The sequence below is a fragment of the Apostichopus japonicus genome, chromosome 4 (assembly GCF_037975245.1).
Source record: "Apostichopus japonicus isolate 1M-3 chromosome 4, ASM3797524v1, whole genome shotgun sequence".
NCBI classification, from domain to species: domain Eukaryota; kingdom Metazoa; phylum Echinodermata; class Holothuroidea; order Aspidochirotida; family Stichopodidae; genus Apostichopus; species Apostichopus japonicus.
Genome location: NC_092564.1, coordinates 23,855,311 through 23,880,656, shown reverse-complemented (window position 1 = coordinate 23,880,656; position 25,346 = coordinate 23,855,311). Strand labels below are relative to the sequence as shown.

At 36.8% G+C, this 25,346-nt stretch overlaps 3 protein-coding genes across 4 annotated transcripts in view; 2 read left to right on the top strand and 1 right to left on the bottom strand.

Annotated features, from left to right (window-relative positions):
- LOC139966865 (programmed cell death 6-interacting protein-like) overlaps positions 1 to 15,054 on the bottom strand; it is a 30,989-nt gene extending 15,935 nt beyond the window's left edge. The window contains exons 1-5 of one of the 2 annotated variants that reach the window (XM_071970301.1): positions 14,961 to 15,054; positions 14,163 to 14,460; positions 9,579 to 9,633; positions 9,103 to 9,172; positions 7,475 to 7,602 (exon numbers count right to left, since the gene is read on the bottom strand). In XM_071970301.1, coding sequence (XP_071826402.1) covers positions 7,475 to 7,602; positions 9,103 to 9,172; positions 9,579 to 9,633; positions 14,163 to 14,365 — 456 coding nt within the window. In that variant the 5' untranslated portion in view covers positions 14,366 to 14,460; positions 14,961 to 15,054. Of the gene's footprint in view, positions 1 to 7,474; positions 7,603 to 9,102; positions 9,173 to 9,578; positions 9,634 to 14,162; positions 14,836 to 14,960 lie in introns of those variants that run through there. The other variant, XM_071970300.1, reaches the window with a different exon arrangement.
- Positions 395 to 5,040, top strand: LOC139966866 (uncharacterized). Its single transcript, XM_071970302.1, has 2 exons — positions 395 to 1,168; positions 2,243 to 5,040. Exon 2 carries the CDS (start codon positions 2,258 to 2,260, stop codon positions 2,960 to 2,962), a length of 705 nt encoding a protein of 234 aa, XP_071826403.1. The 5' UTR covers positions 395 to 1,168; positions 2,243 to 2,257; the 3' UTR covers positions 2,963 to 5,040.
- Positions 15,055 to 18,102: 3,048 nt separating the features above from the next.
- On the top strand, positions 18,103 to 24,514 carry LOC139966864 (protein N-terminal glutamine amidohydrolase-like). Its single transcript, XM_071970298.1, has 7 exons — positions 18,103 to 18,242; positions 18,988 to 19,059; positions 19,235 to 19,334; positions 19,756 to 19,809; positions 20,506 to 20,651; positions 21,466 to 21,590; positions 22,694 to 24,514. Exons 2-7 carry the CDS (start codon positions 18,992 to 18,994, stop codon positions 22,798 to 22,800), a joined length of 600 nt encoding a protein of 199 aa, XP_071826399.1. The 5' UTR covers positions 18,103 to 18,242; positions 18,988 to 18,991; the 3' UTR covers positions 22,801 to 24,514.
- Positions 24,515 to 25,346: the final 832 nt, after the last annotated feature.

Genomic DNA, 25,346 nt, shown 5'->3' with positions numbered 1-25,346 from the left:
ATCTACGGTTACCACCATTCTATTCAATGGGGAAATATTCTGAGAGGAGATATTATTCCAAACAAACAAAACCCCAAAAAAGAAGAAAGATTACCAAGAAAAGATAAACAAAGGTTGTTTGAACAAAGAAAATGCTGCATGCCAAATGCTTTGTTGCCTGCGGATACGGCACAAAGCATGTTCAGAAGTGCATTGTTGTACTTCTGTAGGCAGTCACCTGCCTACTGCGATGAAAGCAGTAACAAGAAACTGAGCCTACACTTTATCTTTCAGTGACTAAGTTAAAGCTGTGTTGTGTGATCTCTACACCATTATGAGCAGCCCATATATATGTATATGTATATGTATGTATATATATATAAATATATATATATATATATATATATATATATATATATATATGGGCAATTCCATGATGGAGGGGACACTCAAATTTTGAATACATGGCTCAGATAATCATGGAGGATGAGAACTCAAAATAATCCTGAAAAGGCATCATACATTCCATTCCATCCTATATAATACTCATCAGATAGTATTTAGTAGTTTTATTGTGTGTTATGATAGATACTCCTGTTGACTGTGTTCTGACAGAAAAAAAAATTCAATATTTCTTCATGTCAACTTCACAACACAAATTTTTCAGGCCTCAATCACTGATGTAACGTTATTAACCGAAAAAACAACACTTTCTCTATGTGACATTTCTTTATCCAGCGGAAATCTGATAACCATAATTTTGTTAGTACTCATAGTCCCAAGGGTGGAAACAAGATCACTAACGAGGAGAGACCCATCATGTGTGAGTGATAGATCACTGAAATCTGTAATGTGAGTAACCGTGTAACGTGAGTAACCAATGTGTAACCTGAGTAACCAAGCTAACACACTGAAACAATGTAGGAAATGCCTATATATTTTTGTCTTGTAAATAATTGCTCAATAAAAGAGGGCATTATTCCACAACGAGTGAGACTATTTCACAAGTACCCATCATGCAATGCACTTCCAGTCAGCCTTGCTTTGCTCCCTTAAAAAGTCTGTGATTCAGCTGTGATCTCATTTGATTAAGGAAACGCCCCAGAACCTTGTATTTACCGACAGTTGGGTAAAGCTGGTGAACCAAGGGTAGAGGGCCTGCAGAAGAAAATTCTAATTGCAGAATTGGGTGAGATTGATACTATCAATTCATTTCTTTTATTCCATGGTTAGGCCCATTAGCCTAACACATAAAGCCTATATGGTAATATTACTCATTTTCAAAGAATAGTGTTAGATGGGCTACGCACAGGGTTTAAAGTAAAAGATGATGATTGTATTCTTGATTATCAGTTCCCAGCAGTTGGGGGTTATACCAATATAGAATGTTTCTGAACTAAGCCTATAGGCTTTATTTGTTGGCTGAATGGATCAATGAACATAAAATAAAGTTTGGAATTACAATTCAGCAAAATATTCATGCTACACCATGTAATATACTCAGTACCCATATAGGGCCTATTATGCAGTTCCTACACTATTTGATCCCCCTACGGGTACGGGGCAGTAGAATAGGGGGGTCAGCCCGATATCTATAAGGACCATTAGTCATAAGGGTCATTGTTCATATGGTTCGTTATTCATAACGTGCATTATTTCGAAGAAAAGGTTCCTTATCCATAATAGGAAAAAGGTTCGTTATTCATAATAAAAAGGGATCATTGTTCATAAGGTCCGTTATTCATAATCGGGAAAAAGTTTCGATATTCATAATAGCAAAAAAAGGTCTGTTTTTCATGATCGGAAAAAAGTTTCGATATTCATAATATGCAAAAAAGGTCTGTTACTCATAATCGGAAAAAAAGGTTCGATATTCATAATAGCAAAAAAAGTCCGTTATTCATAATCGGAAAAAAGGTTTGTTATTCATAATAGCAAAAAAGGTCCGTTTTTCATAATCGGAAAAAAGGTTTGATATTCATAATAGCAAAAAGGGTCCATTTTTCATAATCGGGAAAAGATCCAGTATTCATACAGTAAAAATAGCAACAAAAAAAGCAGGGCGGAGCGACCCTGAACCTTATGAGTAACGGACCTTATGAATATCGAGCTGCTTCCAGAATAGGCCCAGGGTATTTCCTTGAAGACACTATATAAAACAATTGTGCTTATGTGTCATTAAACTTTATCTAACTAACTAACTGACCTACACTATTTGATCTACAGTAAGTCTTGAATGGGTATTCATTGTTTCTTTCTGCAGATCAATGCTAATATTATGCCTCTCACAAATGCAGAGAAACAGCGGAGATATAAAGAGAAGCTCAAAGCCTGTGGAAAGTATGACCATTTCAGAGAACGGCACAGAAATGAGGCTCAAAAATCGCGAGCAAAACAGAAACACCTGGAGAATACTCTCTCATCAACCATGAAGAAGATTCAGCAAGAAGCTAGGAGGGTGGCCACTAGACGACGAGTTGCAGCCTACCGGGAGAGGAGGAAGACGAAGGAGGCCATGAAGAAGTTGCCTTTCAGCAGTGCACAAGCATACGCAAAAGCAACAGCAAGAGTACGCGACAGATTGCCCGAAACACCACATCGCCGGAAAACTGTTTGTCGTAATCTCTGCAGGTCTGAGCTAGGCGACGACATTCACCCATCGACCACAACAACTGCTGCTACGCCACCAACCACTAACCCGAGAGGTCTCAGCGATGAAACTGTTGAAGTTATCCAGCAGTTTTATCAGCGAGATGACATCAGTCGGCAGACGCCAGACAGGAAGGATGTGGTCAACATCTGGCCAAAAGAAGGGGGCCAAATAAAGAAGCAAATGAGACATTTGACGTCATCCATCATGGAAACTTTCGCCCTATTCCAGGAGGACTATCCCAACATCAAGGTCGGCAAGAGCAAATTTGCCGAATTGCGTCCAAAACATGTCCTGTTAAGCAACAAGCTACAACATAACGTATGTACGTGAAGATATCATGAGAACTTTATGTATGCTATAAATAGTTTACACGATGCTTCTCCAGAACTTCCTGCATACTCCCATGACCTACCCGCCAAGCTTCTCTGCCAAAATCCAACAAGGGAATGTTGGTTCAACGAGTGTGACCACTGTAAGAATGGCGCTGGTTCATGAAGAACTTCAACATCGACCAGGGAGCTGAGACATGGTATGCGTGGAACAGTGGAGAAGACAACAGGCTTCGTTGCCTGCGGATACGGCACAATGCATGTACACTGGTGCATTGTTGCACTTCTGTAGGCAGTCACCTGCCTACTGTGATGAAAGCAGTAACAAAAAACTGAGCCTACACTTTATCTTTCAGTGACAAAGATAAAGCTGTGTAGTGAGATCTCTACACCATTATGAGCAGCCCATATATATATGTGTGTGTGTAATATTCCAGGGTATAATTTATCCGGTATCCATCACAAAATACCATGCAAAATTATCAAATTGCTATAAATATCCAAAGATGTATAGTACTAAGCTACACATGAACTACAGTATGTCATAAGTGACAAACTGCTGCACAAAACATTGACACTTAATTAATTCCTGTATTTTTCATGTATGCATAATATTGTAATTGAATAGTACTGTTAGAATGTGATCATTGTGGTTACAGTAACTTGAATCCTGCTAATAAATTAATCACTATTACTGTATATATATTAAAAGGATATTCTGGAGTGATTCAAGTTAATCGCTTTGCAAATTTCCTGAAAATTTCCTGAAAACTGTAGGCGAAAAACCACATCCTGATAACAGATTGTATTGCAAAGAATGGATGCCATCAGGGCAATTCAGCTGAAAATGTCTAAATTCTATCAGCGAAATATTTATCGGTTCCTACAGTTCATAAGTAGCTATTTTATTTTGGATTCCTTGTTATCCTTGTCAAAGCTATGCTCGTAAAAAAAAAGAAAAGAAAACAGTATCACTGCTAAAACATCTCTCTTTTAGAATTAAATTTCTCTTTCAAAAGAGCTGACGAGACTATCACTTTCCTTTTCACCTTTTCTCCAAATCGTTTCACTCAGTCTGAGTATATCACAAGTATGGAATGAGCTGACATCAACTTACAGACATTGAGCAGTTTTCCTGTACATGATACCGTACAGTATGTCAGTGATGGTGTTTTTACTGTGTATTGTGTGATGTCCTTTCAAATGATGGTGTTCTTACTGTGTATTGTGTGATGTCCTTTCAAAGAGCTGAGACAAATGTACCATAGCTATAAGTGTTGAAGATATAAATAACTTGATATCATCAGGATCTATGGAAACGTATAGGTATACACTTTAAACTTTGTTCATATACATATTTGACCATACAGTAGTCCCATTAGCAGGGCAAAATTTTTAAGGATTTGTTTGTTTCTTGTTTTGGTTGTGCCTGCCTTAAACCAGGACTTGTTTTGGTTGTCTGAAAAAATGTTACAGAATGACCAATTATGTTCACTATAGGAGAGATGTGTAGCTTTTTGTGCCAGTAAAACTCCCCTTTGGGGGGGAGGGCGATCATATTCATAGGTCTAACACTATTTTTCCTTTCAGTACTACCAAAATGATGATGGGTGAACCGTGATACAAATTTAATAATTTTACCCAATTTGGAGGAATTAAGTTACAGCGCAATCTGAATTTGATGTAACTAACTAGTCGTCCGCCAGACGATCCCCTAAACTAATTTTGGTTGTCCGAACAGAAATGTGGTCGTCTCGGAAGACCATTAAAACTTTGCCCTGACTGGTTTATTACCTTCTGACTCAATGCCATGTCACTGAACTTATATGAAACTTTCAAGCAAATGCTGGAACCTAGGAACATCCTGACCACTTCTTTGTATCTTTATGTTTCGTATGAAGTATGACTATAGGAAGTGAAAGTAAATTGAATGAAAATAAAATCAGGAAAAAATATGCCTGAAGTCTGTAACATGTTTAAAGGCATACTGTCATGAAATGTAATTATTTTAAAAGCTTGTATTTTCAGCTGGCTTAAAATCCCAACTGTTGCCAATGGGCTGGGAGCAGGAATTAAGTAGTTTCTTTTTCATGTTTTAAAGTGGGAGGGGAGGGGGGTGCAAGGGGGTTGGAGGGGTAATTTTTCTTTTAATACTGGATGCTTTGAGTATGTTATGTTTGTATTACATTCAGACCGCGGACCCCATTGTATTTTCCATTGTTCAAATCCACGTACCCTAACCTTAAAAATACCCCATACAATAGAATTCTTCCGAGGACATGGTGATTCTTTAGAAATCACTATCGAGGACCTGAAATTCTTTTGTTCAAGTCCTCAGTCAGAATACAAAACAAACGCACACATACATGTACTTACATACACACATGACTATGGCTTGATGAGAGTCCCTTTAAGAGATGACTCATCACTGGGCAGGTTTAGACTCACCAGGAATGAAATACACCTCCCATAGAGTAATATCCATGTGGGTTTACTTTTCCTACCAGCTTGGGGTAACCTCAGGTTACAGATAACATACAGCAGTTACCGTACCTCTGAAAACTGATATTTTAAAACTGATATTTACAGAATGACTGTCTCTCTGTCCTCACTCCAAAACAATGATGACTGTTGCTATGAATCTCTCACAAACAACACACTCTGCGCAGTGTTTTTGAAAATGACACCATAGGATATAGCAATACTGTGAATAACACATGGCTACTGAAGAGTCGAAAATGGTTGTCTCCAGGGTAGCCTCGTTCAACTGTACGTATCAGTTGAAACTATACATGTGCCATGATGCGTGCCACGGTTGGCCCATTACATACTCATGTTAAAACACATGCAACTGAATTCATCTACACATTTTTGGAATGAATTGACGCGGCATGCTCGTTACCATCAAACTTGGTTTGAAAACACGGGAGACCTCCAAAAGGGATAACTTAGCAAGTGCTTGAAAAATATGTGACGGAAAGCAATGAATTGGTACTTGATGTCACATACTAATCAACAGATCTGTAGAAATCACCAAGATCTATGAAACCTACACACAACAAATGCATTATGATATGCTATAGGGATTCTGAATGGTAGGCTTTACAGGAAGAGGAAGTAGCCAGAGATATGGATGGGAGGTCAGTGGTGATGCTAAAAGTAAACAATATGTGTTCCATTGGGTAGATGGGAAACTAAATGTGTGGAGTGAATACAGCTAAATATCATAAATAGCTATGCTGTCCAACTCCGTGGGAATACATTCTCACACAGCATACTTCACCTTGCACAAGTATGTAGCTCAATTTTATTTTTGCTGCAAGTTATTTCCCCCCCCCCCACCCACCCCCTCCCACCTTCCTTTGCACCATTCCACAGCTAATCTACCTGACCTCATGGCTGAATAGCAAATACTATGCAACCCATGCTTTCTTTCACTGATTGCTAAGCAGATTAACACTTTAAATAACAATTTAAATAGATAATGAATAAATCTTGCTCTGATCTTCATGTTGGAATATTTGTATTAAACCAACATTAAACTCAGGCTCAGTAACTCCCTTTTCACCTTGTAATACTGTGTGGCCATCTCATATCATATACGATATTTCCTGAAAGCCTGTTTTTGACATGCTGCCAAAGGAATACTGTTACCAAAATTTACTGCAGTTGCGGTGATGTCAAATTATTTGAGACTTCCTTTTATTAAAGGTACATAACATGTTTACCACCCACTCAGTCTCTAAGAAAGTCTTTAAGAAAGTGTTTCCAAATAGAGGGGGTAGTGAAGAAAGGAAAATGAATAGGAAGTGAAGAATGGAAATAGGGGGGGTGGCGGAGGGGCAGGAGGGAGGCAAAAGAGAAATGAATGAGGAGAGTGTGCAGGGTAATATCAGAAGATACAGAAAGCTAATTTACAACAAAATGGTGGAACGAAAATAGCAAACGGAAAGCAAAAACTTGCAGATCTGTTTTTCATGAGCTTAAACTGTCTGATAACATCACTGTCTGCTATCAATAACATTGTGAGTGTCAGCCTCACATGATTCTTACAGCTGAATGAATCCCTGAATGCTTTACTAGTGTACTGACTGATAGTACTCCAATCTGTACTCTTGATATTAGAGTGTACACATCTATCTGTACCCTGTACTCAAGACAATATCCTATATTAGCACCAGAATACATGAGTAGCATGATCAGTCGGAAGACCACCACCCGCTCTCTCCGATCCTCAAATCAGCTACTGCTCCATGTACCTAAAGTGGAAGCTCAAGTCATTTGGTCAAAGATCGTTCTCCAATGCCGCTCCTACTCTTTGGAACTCACTTCCACTGCACATCAAGTCGGCACCCAACGTTAACATTTTCGAAAACAGACTCAAAACTTATCTATTTTGACTGCCTTCCCTGAGCACTACCGCCACTGAGCATTGGTTTTCCTCTGGATATTGATAATAATAATTATAAATTTGCATTTATTATTATTATTATTATTCCTATATCTTACAAACCTGATAACATTTAGCAGCCTTCTTGAGGGCCTCGTCATCCTCTCCGCTCTGCAGAGCTCCTATGTGGGAATGCAGCGCAGCGATATTGAACAGCACACAGTTCTTCTCAAAATTCCCATTAGGAGCAGCTAAAATAAACACATTGAAGACACCAAAATTCCTCAATCTTCATTTAAAATATGACAATTGAGTGCCACCGGTTTTTAAAGAAAGGTTACTGATTGTGACTAGTACTGTTATAACATTCACTCATTGGAAACATTTATTTGTACATAAACTGCTACATAAATCTTTGCATAAATTTGGGTATTAATACATGGTTAATTTGCAGAACTACGTGCATTACTCTATAAAAAAATTCCCCTTGTAATGAGAACCAGAAATTACCAGCTGGTTTGTATCACATCTAATATGAGCGCAATCTATCGCCACACAGGGTCACAGTGTATAGACTGTACAGTTGACTGTAACCTTCCATAATTCTGAATTAGTCATCACATAAATTTACTATTTGATTAGTATGTATACAAACACACACATGTATGGCATACATAACATGGATTTCTTAAACCTCGATTAATAGCCAATTTGCTATTACCTGTAGGCTAATACTGATTTCATCCTAATGCAACATTAATAATGGAAGTAATATCCCATAGTGAATATAAAGAACATTACAAACAGGTTGATCACTTTAAGATAATTTTAAAACGCGACCAAGCTGTGACTATTTGGGTCGTATTTTGGCATCCACATATTATGCACGAGATTCATCAAAGTTGCCATTTCAAATGTTTGACCACCTTAGACCATAGAGTTTTTCTGCTTCATAACCCGCCAAATACTAAGAGATCAATCAATTAGAAGGTTATTTCCCACCCAGAGATACCATCCGATCATTTAAGACAGATTTCAAATCTACATCTCTATCTAAAACAACGTGTCTCTCTACTTTAAAGCAGTTAGGATATTTCTGCTTTATCGTGAATGACCTTTCACCTTCACCAGATTTGAACAGCAGGGTTTAATTTCTAGTGGATATTCACATAATGCCAGGTAGGTCATTGTTGAGACAGTTACAAATGGTTTTATATTTCAATGTAACAATTAATGTTCTGCTGCATAAAAGATCATTTAGTGAAGACCCAGATACTGTATACATGCTAGTGGCTATATACATTACTCATATGTATACTGTACTGTAAATATACATGCGTATTTAAAGTACAGACTTCAACAAGCATTTTACGGACAACTTTTAATTTTTCAATTCATTCTCCAACTTTTAAATCTTCTCAATGTCTGCAAATTATGCCATAAGTCCAGTTGGTTAGAACCTCCAGGACAGTAATGTAGAAAGCTTATATACAGAAAACCTTTAATATGGAAAGATAAGATGTGGTTGTAAAGCAGAACTAATACAGTGTCTCCATTTGACCTCTTGCATTGACCTTTTCTATTCTGCTGAATAATGGGCATCTACAAGCCAAGCTTGCGATCAGTTCAAGCTGCCATACTTAAATATACTATTCATTAAGCTACTGTAGCCTATTATTACTGTACTAACAAAAACAGCAAAAATCCATGCGTTGAATACAATCAACTTTTAAACCAAACAAGGGACTTACTTTGTTTCTTTGTGCTGGAAAACACAGAATTTTTTTCAAATGCATCATACCATTTAAAGTTGACTGTGATCTGAAAGGAAGTGAAACAAGGCATTCAATTACATCACCAATGACGGAATATTTATATACTCTATGCTTCCCCCCAAAAATATCCTATAAACTTGGCATTAACAATTTCCATGCTTCATTAATCTTGGAAGATTTGAAACAGGTGGGCAATATGTGTTGCATACTAACAAGTTTACAGTGCATATACTATGGGCAAGTTGTCTTAGGTATTACCTAAACATAAACATTTAAGGATTTTCTCTTTAAAAGAGAATGTTCTTAAATGTTTATCAAAACTGTACACATTTGTATTTGCTTTGATACTTGGGGGCTGAGAAATTATACTATTACACACATTGGGCTGTTCACATATAATTTCAAACTACAACTGTTCAGAGACAAGCTCGCATGCAACTTGTAAAACTGACCTGGCCTTCTGCGATTGGAAGTTTTCCTTCTAATGCAGCTAGTTGATCATGGTATCTGAAAAAGGACATATGAAACACACAAAGTAGGAACAGGATATCACTTTAATTTGTACAATGTTTTTGCCATAGTAACACCTAGTACACAATGTTACACTCAATTATTTCACTCTGTTTACCAACATAATGTTCACTACAGTTTATCACAAGGACTTATTACAAAGTGCTGCAAGGTTTACATATTCATTTGCCATTCTACAGAAGCAATATAGATCAATATAAATACTGTAAAAAGTGTCTTCCCCTTCCTGGGGAAGACACCAATGACAAGCAAATTTAGAACTAGTAGAAAGTCTTTCCAAGTAAGTAAATCAATTACAATTTTAGTGTAATCACTACCAGTGGTGCTGGTACCCCACAATCCCAAGAACTCAAGCAATGTGAGAGAAAGGAAATAATTTGTGAGGAAACAACAGAAATGATATAAACAATTTTAATAAGAAGATTTATTCCTGATAAAACCACTCTTCTACTACTTCTCTCCCATCCCCCCCCCCTCCCCCTCTCCTTCTTCAAAGAAAGGACTAGTAGTTATTGTCACTTGAGGAGGGAGAGAGGGGAGGTGATTACAGTTCTTCTGAATTCACACTAGTAGCCTTCTTTCAACAGTTACTTACATGTATATATGGTTACCAATGTTTTCTTGGTATTATTGTCTCTGATGTATATACGTGACAAAATACTAGCTGTACTAAGTAAGTGTATCTCTTGACAGGACAGATATTTAGTTTGGAACATTTTCTGAGAGTTTGCATGCATAGAAGAAGATCTGACATTGATTATATAACAGTATACATGTATCGCCAGTAGAGGGATCACATAACTGCACGTTACAGAGTCAAGAGGTCGTTTAATGCTGAATTCAGAAAATATAACCTTACTACAACTTACTAGCCCAACGATACATGTACACTGACCAAATATTTAGAAGTTCATGTTTATTTAAACAGTATAGATGAGGTCGGCAACATAGAAATTGTACCAAGTGGTATCCTCGCCAATATAAAACAAAGCCTTAGTATTGTAGGGCAGGTCCAAGCTATTGTATCCCTAGAAGCCAAATTTCAAACTTTACTGAAACACCCTAAATGTGGTGTCATGTTAAAGCTGAATTATTGAAGTTTCAGATTTTCATAATTTTTTTGAATTTTTTTCCCTATTCAAACAATAACAGCCAGCTAATTTGCATAAATTCAAATTGCAGTGTGACGTACGGGACATTTGGAATCCTATTTCGCTGCCAGCAATATGAACTTATTGAATATAAGTTATGTGGGACATGATACACTGTTCCTACCAATAATTTTGACATATTATGTTTGGGGGTTCATTAATTAAATATGCTAATTAGCTAGTGTCCAAATACTGATGTCCCGTACGTCACAATTTTCGGCACTTTTTTCAAGTTTTGATATGGAGGAACAATTTTTTTTTTTTGTGATATTCTATAAAGTTCTAATTAAGAACATTGCTCAACAATATCCATCCCCAAAAAATTGAAATAATATTCACTGTAAATCTAATTATCAAATTTAAAGATGTGACGTACAGGACAAAATGTGACGTACGGGACATAGTGTGGTGGAAACCCTGTATTTATACATAATAAACATGCATGGGCTCCAATGGGGACCTATACTGAAAACCTTCCAACACTTACAAGTTTATTTTGTTGAAAGCTGGTAGTTGCAACTTATAATCCCTGCATGCCTGAAGAGCACATCATGGCACCAAATAAACTATTGACTGATGACCACCAACAGCCCGGGTGTTGGTTGACTATTGGGAAGTCAATTGTGCGTGTGGGGGATACAGAATCATCTACAATGCTATTCAACATTGACACTGAATGAGGACGACTTCAAGAATGTTGAGTTTGCATTTCAAAATTTGATAGGCCTATTGTGAAGTGTGATTATGATAATGTGCAACTATGTTCTTGTTTCCAGAACTTAGATAGTAGACATTGAGATTTTTAGTTACAAGTGTAGAGTTTCGCTCGCCCAATTTTGCATAGGACAATCACTCATGAGTTTGTTCAATAACCAGTACTAGGTCTATAGAGTTTTCTTTGTTGTACTATGTAGTTTCATAGATGGACATTACGTGGCATTACTGTGGACACTTTGGTATACAGGTATTTTGATTTTTGAATGGGATGAATAATATTTCAACTTCAGGGTAATTTGTGGGCAATATGATACAGTGTTGTATAGTATATACCAATTTTTAAACAGTTTTGCACCAAAACTTTGCACCTTGAATCATTTGTGGTCTAACAAAGCAAGAATTGATGTTCTGACTATTTGGTCTGGTAACCAGTATTAGATCTATAGAGTTTTCTTTGTTGTACTAGTTTCATATATGGACATTACGTGGCATTACTGTGGACATTTAGGTATATTTTGAATAGGATGGATCATATTTCAACTTCAGGGTCATTAGTGGGGAGGTACAGTGTTGTACAGTATACTGTACATACCAAAACAGTTTTGCACCAAAACTTTGCATCTTGAATCATTTGTGGTCTAACAAAGCAAGAATTGATGTTCTAACTATTTGGTCTGGTAACAAGTATTAGGTCTATAGAGTTTTCTTTGTTGTACTGGTTTCATAGATGGACATTACGTGGCATTACTGTGGACATTTTGGTATATTTGAATGGGATGGATCATATTTCAACTTCAGGGTCAATAGTGGAGAGTATGATACAGTGTTGTACAGTATACATACCAAAACAGTTTTGCACCAAAACTTTGCATCTTGAATCATTTGTGGTCTAAAAAAGCTAGAATTGATGTTATGAGTATTGATGTATGTGTAGAGTAGATTTATACTTTATGCATTCTATGTTTTATGTGGAATGATCTCACAATTACAGTCACTGCTCTTTTCCGTATCCCAGAAAGAAGGAAATATGGCATGAAATTACCAAATGACATTGTTCTGGAATATCCAAATTAATGTTTTTGTAGAAATCAGCTTGTTATGGTATATTCAGGAATAAAAATATGAGTTTTCATAGTCAATTTGTATATGGACAAATTGTCCCGTACGTCACATGTCCCGTACGTCACAGGACAATTTTCATTTGTGTAACCACTGTACCGGAATGGCTTCATATTTTTTTCTAATATGTTACAGCTTAGCCCTTGGAAGGTTAGGCTATTCACTAGTTATAACAGCTTGATCACTGCCCTCCTAATTTCAGAGCGGTTTCAGCTTTGCTCTTTAGTAAAAAAAAACACAAAATTCTCTGGTCCCGTACGTCACACTGCACATTAATTAAGATGGGACCTAATTAAAGCAAGTGTAGGAAATCTTCATGAGTTTGTTTTAAAGTAGCAGCAATAACAAATATGAAAACCTGAAAAAGTTTCTGGAAAATAGATTTTATATAACTTTTAGACAAATTTAAGTCTCTGAAATGTCCCGTACGTCACAGTTCAAATAGCTTGGACCTGCCCTGTAACAAATCCTTTCAAGTATACAAAAGAATTTACTATTTCAGTATCTCTGGTTACATTCTTTGACCAGGAGCCACAGGTCTTCTTATTTGCACTTTTTACACTTCAGCAATATTTCACTGAGAAACTTTCCTCAGATATGGTTTTGGTGATAGTTTTCCAAAGCTTCTGAACTCTTTTCAACTCTTTTCAAGACCATATTTTGTGTTTACCAAAAACACTCTAAGTTTGATGAATTAAGACTTGGCAAGGTTTTACAACAAGAATTGTATACATAGGGCCAAGATGAAACTACTGTACCCGGCCTATCACTTGATGAGTCTCTGCTAACGGACTGTGCTAGAGTGAGTTACAAGCAATAGTGCCATGCTTAATCTACCGATGATAGAGTTAAATATCCACACCCTTAAACTAAAGTGAACTCTTATGTTCAGTACATAGGCTTGGCTATCTGATCATGATGGTATACAGTAACTTTGCGATACTAAGAACATACAATCTTTTAAAGGGCAGCTGTAATAACGACCTTTCTGATGTTGCACCATACTGTACCTTGGTTCTCTCCTTCAATTATGTGATTTCATAGATAGTTTGATCAGATTTTGCCCCAAATGAAAAGAATCATGTATTTTAAGAGTCCCCAGTCAAACTGCTTGAAGAAAGGAATACCTTCCGTAACTTTTGAAGCTTACTTAATTCTAGCCTAATAGTAATACCCATATGAGGATAGGCCTATATTCAGGAAAATACCTCACATTACAAAAGTGAAAATTTTACTTCTTTCAATGTGGCTGTGGCAATTTTAACTGTTTCTGCCAAGTGTTGCTTTGTACATTACAATTGCATTTGAAAGGGTGGTCACATTTTGGATTTCAAACACAGCAACTAACCTAAGATGTCAATCATTGCAGCATGTGTACAGTACTTGAAGTTACAGTAGGCCTAGGCCTATACATTACCATACCTGAATAGATTGTAGGCTAGTCTTATCTGCTGTCATAAAATCTTTAAAATTGTATGACGAAAGGCAAAATCTTAGTTAACTGACAACTTTACATACCTGCCAAGTAATTCAATAGAACTGGCATGTCTATCAAGCTTTCTGCAAACAGCACTTGTCCGCAGTTTGTTTAGTTCTGATATTTTGGAATCAAATTCATCTTGCTTAAATTGGTCTGCATACGTATTCTTGATGAAATTTTTCAATGGTTTCATAAAATCCACCTCTTCTGTTGTCTTCAAGGGCACTGCCAACATTGCCATCTTTATATTTCCAAAGGTAGGAGCCTATAGCCAGGTAGTTCAATTCAGTTAGGCTAGGCCTTGGCTACGTTGCTTTTCTATCCAATGCAAAGTCACTGCGGAAAGATGATTCAGTCAGTACTAACGTTACGCCTAAGTAAGCTTGCATCAAAGTTTCAAAAAATTGTTTTCTTGGAGACGGTAACTTGACATACCCTAGGAAGTATTTGGATATTTTGTACAACGTCGGTTGTACTGAAGGCAGAACTTTATTTCCCTAGGTTAAAATCTCTTGCAGCGGCCTGTTTGCCGTCGACGAACTTTCGAAACCTTGTATTCGTAATCAAGCAAGCCACTGCGCGGTACAAAAACACTAATACCTAGGCCTGAGTCTGTGCTATGTCTAGTTTTGTAACGTTATAGTGCATTCTTGTTTCGTACTGAGATCGTTATCGATGCTAAACGACAAGTCTCAGTAGCCTAACCAAATCAAATTAAGCCGTCATAAAGATGTGACGATTTTCACGCTTAAAAAGTACAAAGCTTACAATTTGCAATATTTGAGGTTTAATTAAAAATTATGTTCACACTTTTTTGTTCTCAAAGATTACATTACCAACAAACCGCATGTTTTATGTAGCCCAATTTACGAAACGTTGCTACTGTCCTATGGACTTTTGACTGTGCATGTTTAGCATCGTTACTTTCGTTCTTCCAGCTAGTCACAGTGAAGTGAGTCATTTTGGAAGATCTATTTTTAAGTGCTGACTTAAAACCAAAAAGTTAACCGGATCACCCACCATTGCAACTACGAAAGGCTTTAAACATTTTAATATGTGACATTTTGGAGTGGAACATATTTCCTTGAAATTTGGTTGAAGGGGTGGGGAGGGGGAAGGCATTCATCCTTACCACCGTGGGTTGCGGATGAGTAGGACTAATTCAATTCTAGCCCCCTAACTGCACTCCCCTTCCAAATTTGGGGCCACTATTGATATTTCGTCAATCCCTGTAACAATTTCAATGACATTTATATTCATCTTGAGGTTAACTGTCTGTTCTGTTCATTCCTACAACATGATTTGTTTTCAATTATAGATTTTGAAAGATTGAACCACTGCATGTCAATTATTGTCCACCCTGTATTCAGCACCACTTGTAGGATTTCACAAGCCAAAAACCTCTGGTGGTTTCAATCAGTTCTTCAAGCTGATATATCAACAGTTGAACCAATTCTAGTTCATTGTGTGTTCATGGTTTGGTTACCGTGGTGTGATGAAGTATTGGAATGTACATACGGGGTGGGGGGGGGTTGTATGTAACAGCTCCCTGGTTAAAGCAACGTACGTCCGATAACGGTTATTTCTCTACGCTTGCAATGTATATATGTCCCATTAACAGCAAACAGTGTCAATGAAGCATCGTGTTATGTTACTAAAGTTTTCATAAGTTCTAGTGTAACACTGTCAACGAGCGAAGTTGTCCCCGATTGGTTACTGGCGTTTTACGGGATGTGACTCAGTAGCCAGTAATTCTGAGTTGGAGGGTCACCACCAGGTGAAGAAGCTGGGTAGAATCGTGTATTGCAACTGTGTGAAGTTTGCTACACATGATGTTGACACAGCTAGGTGGGCATAGCAGCCTATAAACGGAGGGGGGGGGGGGGTCTGGCATGGTTTTCTTCTACATTTGAGATTGAAAATTGGCGTCCCATAAGGAGGTCCCCCTATCAGCCCTATTATTCACAATTTATACTGACGAAATACGTTCAGACTCCCAGAGCTCTGTGCTGATGACACAGTCTAGCTTATTGTAATATCTCTACAAGTCACCAAACTAACGTGAATATCAAGATTCTATAACGAAAGTTGTCCAATATGTGTGACGACAAGAATTACTTCTTAAACCAAAGAATTTAAAAGAAGTGACATTTTATTTGAAAATACTTACATTAAACATAAAGGTTTAATAGAAACACTTGAAAACTGGAGAAAATAATTCACATGTTTTGAGCGTACTCCTCGCACAATGTATGAGTCTGCTTTAATGATAAGTTAACATTTATTAACCATATTTCAAAGTTCTTAGCTAAATTTTTATTATATTGTTCAACATTAACCTATATTGCCCAACCCCCCCCCCTCCCATTTTCCTATTGAAACACTTAAGAAGGTTTTTATTGCATCCATCCTATCTATGTAGTCAAAGTTTGGTACCACTTTATTTACTTGTCTTAAATACAAGAAGGGAATTATATTCTTGATAAAAGGTATTGCCGCCAAAAAATTATACTTGTGTGTAGCGATCATAATCTTCATAGTGAATTGACTTCCCTGTGCAACCAGACAAACTATAAAATTTACGAAATCATGCAATCACTCCAAGTTTTAGAATCACACTGGAGTTATAAATCCTTTGTTATAATCTTTTGAAGTATTTTAATATTCACAACTTCTTATATATTTTATTTTCTTTTAATCTGCCTCTGTTCTAATTACTTAATTAATTATTTGTTTTTCATATGTATATATAATTGATCCTACGTAAAAAAGAGTATAATTTATACTGGAATAAAGGAATAAAAATTGAATTGCAAATAAATTGTTCTGAAAGGTTAAGTGTACGTAGATTATGCTTAAAAGAATTTCTTTATAATGAAGTATGAAAAACTGGAGAGTAATCACCTCACATGCAGGGATGCATTACTATCTTGGGAAGCTATTATGGACTCCAATTCACTTATGTTTCATATTATCACCAGGTATAGCTGGCACACGGCTCCCTGATATCACACAACATCCATTCTGTAAAATTTTATGAGGGCAGTATATAAGAGGGAGTCGAAGGTTAGATGACCATACTATATGCAAAATAACTCTAAGTTACACCCTGCAGTCATCCCGGTTTCTTATCCAAAGAGACCAATAACACAATGCTTTAGAAAAGAGATTCTTATAATACCGTATGTTACTATTAAACTGTGTAACTTTAACTATTCCATTTGGAAAAATACGCTTTAAGCTGGGAGACTCAGTAAGGATCAATTAAATGGAACAAAGATCGCTGCGTGGTGCGTGTCAGGAGGAAATTTCCTACATTAGGATGGAAGGGTATCGGGAATGGGGGGGGGGGGGGATTTATATGACGGTAACATGACAGTGTAACTAGAAAATTCATAAAGCGTTAACTGTGTTCAGATAAATGATTGAATGCGGTGGAAATCATATCACTTTTCAACCTCTTTTTAAACAAATTCAGAGAATTGATCTCTAGTAATCTTGAGGCTTGATTAAATCACGGACATTGTCTTATTTCCCACGTGTCCTTTTATCATAGAAATGCAGGAAGGCGAATATGTACCTAAGGTAAACAGAAAAGACAATAAAAAAGACACCAAAGAAAACAAAAAATGTTTTGTCGAGGTTGTTAGCAATGTTGTTCATTAAGAGTCACAGTAGATAAGTTGCTGGGGTGGTTTACAGTAAGAGTCTACAACTGAAGCCCAAAATCCGAACTAAAACTTAAGATGTTGTCATTATCAGTTTATGACAACCTTATTAAAAAGATATAAATGAAAACTCAATTTAGGCTCAAAAAAACGATGTCACTACGGATGCCGTTTAGTAACATTTAAATAACTTATGTGTAGTAGGTACTGTAGCTCTTTCTTGGCAAAACTTTGGAATATGCTTAAAGTTGAGAGTTCCTCCATGCATCAGATAAAGAAACCACACATTTTTGTTGACGTTTGTTAACAATAATGTTTGTTAAAATGTACCGTAGATAAGTTGCTCTGGTTGGTGATAAGAGTCGCCAATTGAGACTAAATTCCGTAGGCCAGGATATATGAATCCTGAACGTCCTTTTCAGGCTTCATCATAATGATTCAACAATCATGGTATGTGGCCGTGTCCGATTTGTCATAACTTTGTTATTAGAAATACAAGGCTGTTAGAGGCTCTTGATTGTGATCAATTATTTCGGTTGATTCCTGCAGTACAGTTTTAAACAGAATTCGCCTACTGTTGGGAACTTGAATTCACAGCTAAGTTTGGTTATCGTGTAACTGCTACCAACAGTAACTAAGAATAAACATAGGTTACATACAGCAACTGCTTCATTTACAATCTAAGCCTAGGCCAAATGTGTAAACGATTATATAGGACCTTGGGTGCGACTGTGGTAGCCTGTGGTCTACTCTGGTCCTATACGTAATATTAAGTGAATAGTCCCAACCTAACTATAATTACAAAGTAGCAGTATGGGCTAGTATTTAGTTTGTTGCAGGAGGGGAGGTATGGCCGACTGCTGCACATAGTTACTAAGCTTACAAAATACTAAAATAAGTAATAGACCTGTTCCTAGCCATACCATTAACCTCTCTAACTAGTTCTAAATCAAATATTAAGATGATGAATTGTACAGTAATGTTAAAACATGTGATGTGGAATAGGCAGTGGATCATAACTATGATTTTAGTTGTCAGTGTTCATAATCATGGTTCTTTTCAGGTGATATACCAGTCTTAAACCATTGCTCAACAATTGTGCAGGTAATAGAAGACTTAAGTTAGCTATATGTTCAGGCTTGGTCTATATCACATTGTTGAATATATCTCTGTTATGTCTGCATTTTTTTTCCAGACCAATGGAGGGAAATTATGATAACCCCCTTAAAATTGGTGCCAGTAGTTGTGTGTACACAGGATGTTATTGGTAGGTACTCTATTTTTAACCACATTAACATAATGACTGATAACCTCACTTTTAAAGTTGTTGGTGGAATACTGTTTCTTTTCAGGCCATGATCTTTCTGTCTATTTTTGTCTAAATGTTTCACCGATGATTTTCCATCATGCATCATGAAAGTTTACAATTTTGTAATTTGCAGTGAAGAAAACATCTGGAAACTATGTCAATTTGTTGAAGTCAATCACAAGGACCTCCTGGATGGATGTTTTGCAGTTTTCATCTCAAATGAAAACAGACAAGTTAGTAACACACTGCGTCACAATTATCAAGGAATGTCAGAACTGTTTTAATTATTACTTTGTTTCAGAATGAAATAAATAATTTTCCTTGTACCACTTTTCTTAATATCATAGTTCCAATTCAGCCCAGTTTTCCAAAGTAATATCATCATTTTTGTACAAGTACAGCAAAACAACAACAATTTTTTCATATTTTATAGGACTTCTCTAAGGGCTCTTTTTTACTTTGAAAGTGTTCAACTCTGTATGTCCCTCAACTGTCCACAGGGAAATGTGCAGTTTATTCATATGCTTGTGTTGTCCAGTTGTATCCTCGTAGCATCTTGAGAATGATAAATAATGATAAGGCTACTAGGAAGTGTTAACTAATCAATAGCTCATCCATGCTCTTAATTTTCTCTCTCATCTGGTTTGCTTTTAGATTCCCATTTGGAAGCAAAGGGCTTCAAATTCACCCGACGAAGTCGTTGTCTGGGTAAGGCATGTTTTTTTTTGTTAATCAAAAATGAAATCTTGTTTTGAAATAAATATAGTGAAGCAAGCTATTTGTAAACTGTCATAAAGCATTGTGAATATAATGGGAAATAATTATTGTAAACTCCAAAAACCTCCCATAACTGCTTTTTAGTTTCTTTCTGATAAAACTAAATGGTTTTATAACCTTGGAAAATTATGCAACCTTAGCAAGGCATTGTGATTGATACTTCACATGTTTTTTCAAGTTTTGTGCAGAATTGAGCATAACTTCTTTTGCAGAACTATGATTAGAATTGTCAAAACTCTAATACAATAATAACATTAAATATGGAGAGAATGAAGAAAAAGGAAGAAAATTTGAGAATTAACCCTGTGTGACATTGAAGGGGCAGTTCCAGGTTTGTTTTTTTTTTATAGGGAGAGGGGTTTGGGAGCATCCTCTTCAGAAAAAAAATAAAAAATTGTGATAATTACCATTTTTCAATTTTTATGTGCATCAGAAAAGGTGGGTTTGAGGGATGGGTGTATACCCCCGCCCTCCTTGGATCTGTCCCTGAATATTATTTACAAACTATTACATATAAATTGAGGAAACATTTGTGTTTTATAGCTCAGTAACAGAATAAGGTCTAAAGATGGAAAATAGGACCACCAAATTTGCTCTTCACGTCTCTCTGGGATTTTTCTACTGCAGGATTACCATGTGATTTTAATCTGTCAGTCGAACCAGAAATCTTTTGTCTACGATCTGGACAGCACTTTACAGTTTCCATGTTCCTTCGATGAATACGTACAACTTGCTCTGAGAAGTGATGCCTATTTACAACGACAGCTTCACAGGTCAAATTTATAGGATTACGAGACTTAAGTCAATTACATCAGTTGAATTATATTGTTGTTTTGCTGATCTGTAACATTTAAGTCGGCCGCACACTGCCTGACTGAAATGCAACCCTACTCAACATGACTGTTGTAAATGTAAGATCATGGATAGGCAGGTAGTGCCTATGACTACGGCTGACTAAGGTCTTACCAGTTGTATCATGTCATGTTATCCTTCATTTACAAAAAATCAACATGTATCATTCTCCCAGCTGGCAGTTAGCAGTGTGCATCAGTTCTTGACAGCAACTGCACTGTCTCAACAAATGTAGTCACCTGGGAAATAATTTTTGCTTTTGACATAAAAGAAGCACCAGTTGTTCACAGAAAACAATTGTCATTATTCATTCAGCCAGTGGGGAGGGGGGAAGGGGAAGGGCTCAGTTGCAAGACTGCATGTTGATGCCCATCGATCACTAGATCACCTCGGTCGAGTTGAGTTAGGTTGTGCTCAGTCATAGCACTGCCACCAGCCTTGGTCTCACGACATATGTGTCAAACATTCTGAAAGTCTGTCAGTCTCTTTACAACAATGATATTAACAGCCAGCGTAGGCGTGTAAGTTGTAACACTCTCATCTGCTACTTTTACCAAAGCCAATACCTAATTCAGAAAGAAATATATCATCATGTTACCATCTAACAATTCACCTGTCGAATGAGTGGAGAATAAAAGAATCTAGTGGTAAGTGCTCAAGGGTTGTATATAATTTATGTAGCAAAATGGAAGCAGATGATTCAGTGTGTTTTTTTTTTTTTTTTGTTCTCTGTAGGATGTTTCGTGTAATTCCTGGTAAGTTATATCTGGACACATTTGCTTCGGATAGGTCACACATGAAACGTGAAGATGGATCGTGGCAGTCAACACCTCCTACCTATCCTTGCATCTCAACAGACGGTAAGAGCCTGTTTTGCTTTCATCCCTCTACTGAGCTTTCAGGACTGCCTGGTAATACCTTTAACCTAGCATAGCCATGTCAAACCACCCTCTCTTCATGCATTCGTGTATTTTGCAATAGATGCACATATTTCCCCCATATGCTCTGCTAATGGTCAAGCAAAACACAGAAGATGATATGATGGAAAGGCTGTTAAAGCACAATGACTTCAGAGTCCTAATTACTTGATTGTATGTTATTTTACCTTTCATTGATTGATAGACATATGTTATAATCAGTGCATTGCCTTGTTACAGCAGTTGGTTTATGCTGCATATAAACTATACATATGGAGTATGGTGAACTGATCATTGAGGAAGGCAACTTGTGTTTGATCAACAAATTCATAAGAATGTGGATTTCCCCATATCAGCCAAAAGGCCCAATACTTTACTTTTGATCCACTACTGTTGCATTGCAAATGAATTTACTTCTAGCCTAATTACAGATTATTTTGCTTTATGCTCATATTTGGCCAAAGTTGCTTCCTGTCATATTTCATTAGTTCCCATATGGTATTTGATGTGACAAAGATAAATTCACATCATGTCAAGCAATGGTGAATTTCCGAAGCTAAAATATTGTTGGCAAGTAAAACTTTTAAGCCTTTACATATGGGTGTACTTGTAAAGTCTACTCGCCATCTTTGTAGGTGCATTTTGCGCAGGCTACGTCAAACAAAGAAGAGAAAACTGTGTAGCTGTTGTTTTTAATACTATTGGGAGCAACACTGGTGTATAGGCAGCTAGTGTTCTTGGTCAGAAATTTGTCTACTTACCATGAAAACTTGACACATTCAGATTTCAGATAACCACCACATGAGACCTGACTATATTCTGTGCTCAAACACAAAGGTTATTTTAAAACTGTTACGTTCGTTCAGAACAATGTGCTACTAACTTTGGTGAATCTCGGTGTGAAGATGTGTATGGTTGTTTAATCCAACTATTGAAATACTATCAAAATGTTTTCAATCATCAAATCCCTGGAAAATATTATTTGACCGACTTTGTAATTATCTGGTTGTTTTTCAAGTTAATTAGATTTTTTTTCCCATGCTCAGATTCATCCATGAATCTGGACAATTTCATACAGATGAGCGGAGAGAGTTGGCACGGAGATGTTTTAAACTTGTCAGAATTCACCAACCGATTTACAGAGGTTATTTGACAACACAGGCAATGAACAGTATAAGTTGCTGATATGGCTGTCATCTGACTGAGGAAGACATCGCTCGAGGGTTTTGAGTTCGGGATTGGTCGTTTTTGATGATCGTTATAATACTGTGGCTTCGACAAGCAAGATACGATTTCTTCTTCTTCTCAACTGTGTGATATAGTGACTCGTTAGGCTAGATAGAAATTGAAAACACCTTATTTGCCTGTTGTCTGTATTACTAGTAGAAGCAACACTAGTGTATCGGTGAACTAAAGCGTTGGGAAGTTTAGCATTGCTTCGTATGAAAACCCTATTTGTTGGGTTATGTCAAAAGGAACCTTGGCTGGTTTCAGACTCTCGATTTGTCAGCAAGTGGTTAGAGAACTACATAGCAGTCATCTTTATGCTGTAATCTTATCCTTCCCCTGAGACCTTCACCTTTGCCATTTCCATTTCATGAATCAGAGTGTTTTTTCATCAGCTGGCTACTTTCTTAAATGCTGTGAGGAAGGGAAAAGACATTCTGCTGAAAATTTACTTCAGTGCAGCAGTGGCAGTAAATAATAAAGTTGTTTTCAAATTGATAAAGTAACAGATAGGACCCTTTCTTCTAAGTTCACAAACTTTAACTAACCAACTTCATGGAAGACCCTTTCTCATAAATCACTACACAGCATCAGTCATAAACAGGCCAACTTTATACGTTGGTGGGTTTTGAACAGGAAACTAATGGATGTGAGAGATTCACTCTAATTATGACACCCAGGGACATAAGAAACCTGTAACTTGCTAAACGTGAAAGAAATGTCACAGTAATTTCTCTATCTGACATGTTTTTGTTCATGAGAATAAACACTTGATATAGTACAAGATAAAATGACTGAAAATGTTGCAGCTATTGGAGACTTCATATCCCTAAAACCCACAAGATGACAACAATGTACCTCCAACTCCCCCCCCAACAGAAATACACCTCTAGGCTGGTAGACTTTGCTGTTATTACCCTCCTGTGTATGAGAGACACTGTTTAAATCTTTAACTTCATCCACTCATGATCTTGCCTCAAATTTACTTTGCACAAATAATATTCTGACATTCTGGCTTTTCATAAAGCATCTGGTCCAGTGGCCTAGCTAGACTTCTGTTTTCAGGGGAACCAATGCTTTTCTGGGGGGTGGGGGGGGGGTCAGGCATGGCCTATTTTCTAAAACAAATATATGTTTTCTGTATTTTCCTATTATTAATTATTTTATATACTAACTTATATATTAAAAGCATAAAAATATATTATATAATGTTTTTTAATATATTTTTCATAATGTATATTATATTTTTTTGGTGGGTAGAATAAAGATTCTATATGTGTTTTTTTATGACAGACCATTTTTGAGTTTATCAGTTGTGACCATTATGCAATATAAACTGGTCAGTTTACTTTTTGGGCTCTTTCGCTTGGTCGTTTGAGGTTTTCTTTTTTCCTTGCTGCAGTCTGATATTTACCAGAAGCTTGCCAACTTATTAGCACAATAAGGTCAGAGTAGTATAACTACCTACTCTGCTATTTCTCATAAGAGTTTGTTCAAAGAGATACTTTTGTTTCAGGTTTACCTCGATCAACTTCACAAAGAATGTCATTTGGTAACCAAACTTGATCTTTTGGAAGATATTTTGATGTCTGAATCGTGAAATGAAGTTGCGGCTATTAAATAGAGATGAAATATGAAAAAATTTCTTGTTATATTTGTACTTGTTAAAAGCGTTCTACTTTGTTTATTAATAATAGTAATACTGGAATATACAATCTGTAACTTTCTAGTTCAAAAATGGTATAATCACTCAAGAAAGAAGGATTGGTGGTGAGGGGGCAGGGGGGGGTAAGAAATAGTTAGAAAGACTGACAATCATTTTGGTATTGAAAGGCTTCACAGTTTGGTAGGGAGATCAATACTACCTAGATCAGCAGTGGGCACGAAATTGACGTTGCGACAATTAGTGACATTTTGTTCCTCAATCCGCGACAATTGTATGCACCTAATTCCGTGACTAAAATTGATATATAATATAATGTGGGAAATAAAAGATCAGAAAATTATACTGTGCGCATTGTCCATCTGTTATGTTGCAATATCTTATCACAAGTCGCCTAAACTCGAAAATGTAAATATGAAGGGGGGGGATGTTTGGGGTGAAGAGTGCAAGATTGTGGCGTGATGGATTGGGGGAGAGGTTGGCTTATTACACCTACCTCCATTTTAAGAGGACAATCACATGCGTAAATTCAAATGCGGGGAGGGGAGGACGTGCAGAGCGATTTCGAGAAAAACTATTTTATATTTCCCACGCTAGAAGACTTGTCTGCCTAATATTACACTTGACTATCCTACGCAATTGTCTAAACTCTCCCTAAGCCTCCTAGTTGTGCAATAAGGTGTTTCTTGGCTTCTAGTAGTTTCGCATCCCTTGATGTGTCTTCAATATATTTCTGGTCAGGTTCCTACTGGATAAACTGTTTATCCAGGGACATGTGATCATGGTGTCACCAAGTATTGGTAATTAAG